Source organism: Zea mays, chromosome 3, assembly GCF_902167145.1.
Source record: "Zea mays cultivar B73 chromosome 3, Zm-B73-REFERENCE-NAM-5.0, whole genome shotgun sequence".
Lineage (NCBI taxonomy): Eukaryota > Viridiplantae > Streptophyta > Magnoliopsida > Poales > Poaceae > Zea > Zea mays.
This window is the reverse complement of record NC_050098.1, coordinates 217,429,893-217,436,868: the sequence shown is the minus strand read 5'-3', so window position 1 is coordinate 217,436,868 and position 6,976 is coordinate 217,429,893. Positions and strand designations below refer to the sequence as shown.

The 6,976-nt window shown below is 39.2% G+C and overlaps 1 protein-coding gene across 1 annotated transcript; it reads left to right on the top strand.

The window, feature by feature from the left end:
• The first annotated feature begins 1,755 nt into the window (after positions 1-1,755).
• Positions 1,756-6,325, top strand: LOC100282437 (exosome complex exonuclease RRP40). The gene is made up of 10 exons (NM_001155348.2): positions 1,756-2,124; positions 2,219-2,468; positions 2,561-2,635; positions 2,751-2,837; positions 3,586-3,642; positions 4,558-4,650; positions 5,183-5,255; positions 5,472-5,547; positions 5,634-5,724; positions 5,931-6,325. The coding sequence occupies exons 2-10, from the start codon at positions 2,421-2,423 to the stop codon at positions 6,048-6,050; spliced, it is 720 nt and encodes a 239-aa protein (NP_001148820.1). The 5' UTR covers positions 1,756-2,124; positions 2,219-2,420; the 3' UTR covers positions 6,051-6,325.
• Positions 6,326-6,976: the final 651 nt, after the last annotated feature.

The window sequence follows — 6,976 nt, the reverse complement described above, 5'->3', positions numbered from 1 at the left end:
ACTACATGTTTCTGAACATGACACCATCCAGTATTGCCACATGCTTATCTGTTTCGTTTTACTATTATCTTATTCATAATTTCTTTTATTCAAAAATATGTGAATTCATTTCCTTCTATTCAGTCAATGAGCGCTTATGCCATCAATGTATTTTGGAAAATGCTTGGTTAGACGCCACAGCCGAATTCTATGAATAGGAAAAATAGTACTACCTCCATTTCATTTTATTTGACGTTAAACAGTGCAACTTTACACTAACAAACATCAAATAAAAAGAATGTTGTTTAATCTTTGATGGATCAAGGATGTTGAATATAGATTAGATTTGGTAGGAAGAGGCTGATGTTTTTCTATGTTGTAGACCGAAATAATAGTGGCTCGTTTTTGCAATGAAATTTCTGGCAAATGCTCCATTGTTTTGATGCCTTTCCGAAAGCTCTGTAAGTTATATTGGTGTCATGAAAGTGATTATCTCGACGTGGGTGAATCTTAATATACGTAATCGCTGTCGAACCACGTGATTCACTAATCATAAAAAACAAAACGCATGGGGATGTATAATTGCCTCTCTCTCTCTATAGACGTGTTTGTCTGTATGGGTAAGCAGAAGTGAAATAAAAGTTCCCAGTTTCGTCTCTATCTCCTAGTGTCTATATTTGTACGTGGGTTTGATGTCAGAATCATAGATGTTGCCACACAATCTTGTGCTCAGCTAAAAAATTACTTATTTTTCACCCTGATATCTGAAAACTACGCCCTAACCTTTGTTTAGTAGTCCAATACTGAAAAGGCAGGCCAACGGATACCATCTACTGCCTCCGTTCACAAATATATGGCACCGTTGATTTTTTTTCGAAAACTTTGATCAATTATCTTATTTAAAATATTTATTCAAAAATATAAGATTTTAAGTCAAGCACAAACTAGCTCAAGTGATAAAACAAATCACAAAAAAAAATTAATGATAACTTTTTATTTTTTTTGAATAAAACGAGTGGTCAAAGTTTTTTTTAAAAAGTCAACGGTGTCATATATTTATAAACGAAGGGAGTACTTTGTAAGGTAGGCTAACGGATACCAATCTGTAATACCCAAAAGAGTGAATAATGAAAACATAGTTGATTTACTTATATGTTTTGCTCCATTTAATATAACATTTGAACAACCTCATTTTAAGTGAGTAATTAGCCAATAACACATAAAATACATCATGCATCATGCTGGAGTTATTTGTGTGTGTGCATTGACCAAAAAAATAGTGATCACCTCAATGGGAATACATTAAAGTTCAATATGAGAATTAAGACTTAATTTACAATTTAGAATTTGAAATAACATGGAAAAGAGAGAGAGAAATATTAGCCAATGCAAAATAAATTTATAAATAAATAAATTTATCTCACAATGGCATGTTCAAATCATACCTCCAAAAGTTGAGTACAAATTCGCCACAAAGTTTGAATTCAAAATTTGGAATTCAAAAATAAAAGGAAAGCAAAACAGAAAAGATAAAAGAAAAAGGAAGAAAAAGAAAAACAGAAACTTGGGCTCATTCTGCGGCGCCGGCCCAACTAACCATTTCCTCTTCTACAGCAGCCGGCCACCTAGCCACCTAGGGTCTCCAGATCGCGCGCGCCATGACACCCTGACTGGCGGGACCCGCTGGACAGCTACCCTCACGGACACGAGACCGCATCACTAACGCTTGGGGCCCGCGAGTCAGAACCCTTTCTGTTACAACAGACCCCTCCGTATGCGACGGCGCCGTGGACCTCCACTCCGGAAATTCCGGCCGCACGTCGCCCGTCTCGCCCGGAGTCCGGATCCCTAGGCTATACAAGCCATGCCTTCGCATCTCTCTATTCCCCTGCTCCTTTGCGCCCACGCCAACCCAGTTACCAGAGCCGCCATTGCCGCCGGCCCTGCGTATCGGCAACACCACACGACCGCAGCCATTGTATCACCTATTCGGTCCGAGACGCTTCGATTCAGCTCGCTGTTGGTGTTCCCGGACTCGCTGCGCGGGATTGATGGCAGGTGACGCGTGAATTTGTCGTCGGAGTTGAAGCTCCGCCGTGACCGCGCTCACTGCCGTGGCCCGGAACATTTGCGCTACTAACCTCGGTAAAAGTCTCCCCATGCTATTCCCTTGTTCTCTTTATCGTATTACGCTAGTAGCTACGGGATTTGGTGGTGATGTCTCACTAATCTCAAATAGGTGGAGGTGGTTCTCAAATCTCAAGTCCATCCACGCGGAATCGGACTTGACCTTTATTTAAGGCGCAGGGCTGCAGGCCCGTTCCCTCAGCTGACCATACGCAACCGCACAGGAAACAGGACCGTCGCCGCGAACCGCCGTACTCTATACCGACTTCTCCGAACCTCCTGTCCTCCATACCGGCGCTCCTACCCTCGCTGCAATGGAGTTGAGGAGGCCTGCGCCCTCTCCTCTCGTCGACAACTACGTGGTAAATCTTCCAGCCCTATTCCGCACCTTGATCTCTCACTTGTGCTATCTGTGCCGATCTGGTCATCACCTCACACTGCCCACCATGGTCAGGTACCTGGTGATGTCGTCCTGGACCTCTCCGAGATGAACAACCAGACCATTAAACTCGGCGCGGGCCTGCGTCAGGTAAGTCTATTCATGGTGGAATGTGGGAGCCGTTGTCTTTTGTGAGACTTAGTGGTTAGGGTTTAATGGGTTTGTTTGGGCACGAGGCTTATCGGTGATAAAACGGGGTTTGTAGGAGTGTGACACCATCGAGGCGACTAGTGCTGGGAAGTTGCGGCAGTTGAAACCCAACAAGTATTGTATTGAAAACTCCCAGAAGCGGGTAAGTTCGGTTTGGCTCTGTCAAGATACTTAGTTAAGTATTTTATTATCACTGCTGTAGGATGCCGGTTGAATAGATAATTCATATTATATGTGGTCATTTTTGTGCAAAACTGCAAATTCCTGAACTAATATGTTAGCCTAATGTGAACTGAGTATGTTGAATCAGTGGAACGAAAGTTCCACCACTAATGCTTAATGCTCCGTTTGCATGTTGATATTGGAGGGCATGAAATTGAACTGGGTTGAATACCGAATCAGCCATGGTATTGAAATGAGATGCAATTTCAATTCTATTGTTTGGATGTCACCGTATTGTAGTTTGGAATTGTGTGGCCTATATCCACGAATAAAGAGGGGTGACTCTATATTAGGAGAGGGAGTTTCCAGTCATAATCCAATTCTAGGGAATTAGGTCTCTGATTCCAAATCTCATTTCCATATGCAATCAAAAAACAAAATTTAGGAAAGCTGATTTTAATTCCCTATTCCGTTCACCAATATCTACATCCAAACATGGTCATTGCCACATTTATCTTTTACCGATTGACTATGTTATTGCCATTTTAATGTTTTTTTTGGTTTTCATACGTGAAATTAATCAGCATGGTAGGTTCTGATCTGGTTCCCTAATATTGTCTTAACCGTAACGTGGGAGACTCCGGATAGTGTAGTCTGTTCCTCCCTCTTTATTGTGTTTCAGCAGTGATCAGTCACTTATTCATGTTCATGGTCTTCTTTTTTTATAGTATAAACCTTCTGTAGAAGATACCGTTCTTGGTATTGTGGTCGACACCAAACCAGACGTAAGTATACATTTATAATCAGGAGTATGTGAGTTGATACTTGTTTCTAGATATTTATATGAGGCTACCCTGGATCATGGCTGTCAAAACTATAATTATGTTTTATGGTCCAACATATTTATGATCTTTTTTTTGAACAAACGCAAAGAGCTGTGTGTCATTTCATTAAGTAGAAAAAACATAGGCGAGACAAGACTTGCCAAACCCCTAATACAAGGCTAGCAGTCCCAAAACCCCTTTCACATGAACTCAACGGGCCACACACATTGAGAAAAAACTACCACCAGGAAAAAACTAGGCTCCTACAGGGCGACGCAGGAGGAGCTCCTGAAGAGCTGATGCTCCAGCCAAGCACCAAATAGTACCATCCTCAACCACAGCACGCCTAACCTGTAGGACACAGGGACAGGGTCTTGATTATACAGTCCTAGTCAATAGAATATACGTTTTTCCAATCTTTATGTTTAAGATTTGTAATTGCGATCTTACATAAAACTGTTTGATCTCGTTTAGAATCTGCAATTGCGGCAGTCTTAAAGAATCACCATACGAAAGGAAAATAGCTGGTAGTATTGATACTTGGACAGTCACTACCAACTGAAATACTACAACAACACAACTACACAATTCTTTTTACTATAGCATTAAACTGCATGAAAGAGACAGAAATATTGCTTGATTTGCTTGGTGGTGAAGCAATGTGGAATTGAGCTTCCTAAAAAAAAGGACAAATGTCCCTAGTAGAGTAGTATTGGCAAGATGATCAGCTGATTACCCTTTTCATACAGTTCTAGTATACAAACAGAAGCTAAAATGGGCTTTGCTAGAAGCTAGATGACTGTTTTTATGTTAATTGTATTTTGCCTGCGATCATGCAATGTATTTTCTTTTCTGAAATAGCTTTGGTTATTACAGAACTTTTTGGTAGACATAAAGGGTCCTAATTTGGCCTTTCTACCAGTACTTTCATTTGAAGGCGGTACAAGGAGAAACATACCCAAGTTCAAGGTAAGACACTGGATCATTTGAACTTTCTAGCATTGTTTAGTTTCATAGTTTTGTCAATCTTTATACTTTAAGTGTGAAATGTGTGTGTAGTTCTTAACATGTATTCGGTAGCATGTGGATTGCTTCTTTTTTTCTGTTCCAAATAGGCAAATAGTCCTTCCATTCTTTTATGGTTGAGGTTTTAGTACTTTTTATGCTCAAATTATAAAAAGTACAGAATAACCACATGCTTCTTTTAAACCTGTCTTTTTCTACTTTGTAATTTAAATTATTTCTCCTAAACTACATACATTTGATGTTAGTTACTAATGACTAAGTAGAATGAGTCTTTTAGATTGTACAATGTTTAACTTTGGTAGGAACAATTTAGGAAAGTAAATTAGGTGTGATTCTTCTTAAAATTCTATAACATCAAATAAAAAGGAACAGATATAGTAAATGCTATAGTAAGGAACTGAACATGTCCAATAAGTTGATTCCAGTGTTTCGAGCTTTATATTCTGTTCATCTTACCATTGGGATGTTCCTGCAGATTGGTACATTAATATATGCTCGAGTGGTGAAAGCAAATAGTATCATGAATCCCGAGCTCTCATGCATGGATGGTAAGTTTTTTAGTTTTCAGCTCAATGTCCATTTTCCTTAATTGATCATCAGAACTTCAGAAGTATGGAGTACCAAATTTTCTTCGTCTTAGCAAATATATCCTCATTACCTGTGCGAACCTCTCAGCTTGTCGAATGATACTCTGTCTGGCCTGTTTTCTTTTGGCTTTGTCTGATTGTTCTTTTACTGTATTGATTGCTGTTCCTATTTTCAAGCTACTGGGAAAGCTGCCAAATTTGGACAGCTGAAAGATGGTTATATGTTCGACACATCAACTGGCATGTCACGAATGTGAGGATAATACACCTTGCCCTCCGTTGAGTCACTATAATTGTTTTTTTGTTAGATTTTGAGTTTCTGACATTAGTTTCTTATAGGTTGTTAAGTTCCCCAACGTGTCCAGTTCTGGAGGTCCTTGGGAAAAAACTGTCGTTTGAGATTGCTGTTGGACTCAATGGTCGAGTCTGGGTATGTTCTAGCAACTGTCCATTGATCATTATTTTTTATCCCACCTTTTTGTTATTTGTAAGGGCTAGTTTGGCAACCCCATTTTTCCATGGGATTTCCAATTTCCCAAGAGAAAATGAACTAATTTTCCTTGGGAAATGGAGTTTCCAAACTAGCCCTAAATGGTAATGTTTCTTGTGTTTTATTTCTTGGTTTGTGTTCTGTAGGTGAATGCTCCTGCAGCAAGTACTGTCATTCTTGTATCAAATGCAATTATGAGGTCAGAATCTTTGAGCGGCATAAAACAAAGAGCTATGGTAGAAAATCTATTGGAGAGATTGTCATGATGATAAGTCAGCAAGCATTAGTCTAAAGTAAAATGGGGGAATTTCCATTGTGTCAGTTCAAAGTAAAAGTAGGAAAGTTTGAGATCAAAGTGACTATCCACATCAAAAGATTATTATGTATCACGTGTCGTAGTATACAGTACACTATACTCTTTTTTTATTAAATTTATCAATGTATTTATCAAAGTCTTGCATCCCTTGTTTAATATTCGGGTCTAGTGCAACCGTGAGAGCACCAGGACACGGTTTTGAAGCAGTCTTTTCATGTTTGTGGGAAAAAGGCTTGCCTCGATTTATCTATCCCTTCGGAGTTCTGACCCTAATATGGACCCACCCATATTGGAGCTTCTCACATGGGATCTGCCCCGTGTGTTGTTTTATATCTCATCTATTGATATTGCTGCATCCACAACTCTATGGTGGATAACAAGGCAGCTTCATTGCGTTTAGTCTTGTCAAGATAGGTTTCATTTCGCACTGGATAAGTGTGAAGACTACATGTTTCTGAACATGACACCATCCAGTATTGCCACATGCTTATCTGTTTCGTTTTACTATTATCTTATTCATAATTTCTTTTATTCAAAAATATGTGAATTCATTTCCTTCTATTCAGTCAATGTGCGCTTATGCCATCAATGTATTTTGGAAAATGCTTGGTTAGACGCCACAGCCGAATTCTGTGAATAGGAAAAATGGTATTACCTCCATTTCATTTTATTTGACGTTCAACAGTGCCAACTTTACACTAACAAACATCAAATAAAAAGGATGTTGTTTAATCTTTGATGGATCAAGGATGTTGAACATAGATTAGATTTGGTAGGAAGAGGCTGATGTTTTTCTATGTTGTAGACCGAAATAATAGTGGCTCGTTTTTGCAATGAAATTTCTGGCAAATGCTCCATTGTTTTGATGCCTTTCCG

Coding starts and splice junctions, on each gene's coding strand:
- LOC100282437 (NM_001155348.2), top strand. CDS start 2,421: ATGGAGTTGAGGAGGCCTGCGCCCTCTCCTCTCGTCGACAACTACGTG. Junction 2,469..2,560: donor CTCTCGTCGACAACTACGTG/GTAAATCTTCCA, acceptor CACCATGGTCAG/GTACCTGGTGATGTCGTCCT. Junction 4,651..5,182: donor GAAACATACCCAAGTTCAAG/GTAAGACACTGG, acceptor ATGTTCCTGCAG/ATTGGTACATTAATATATGC.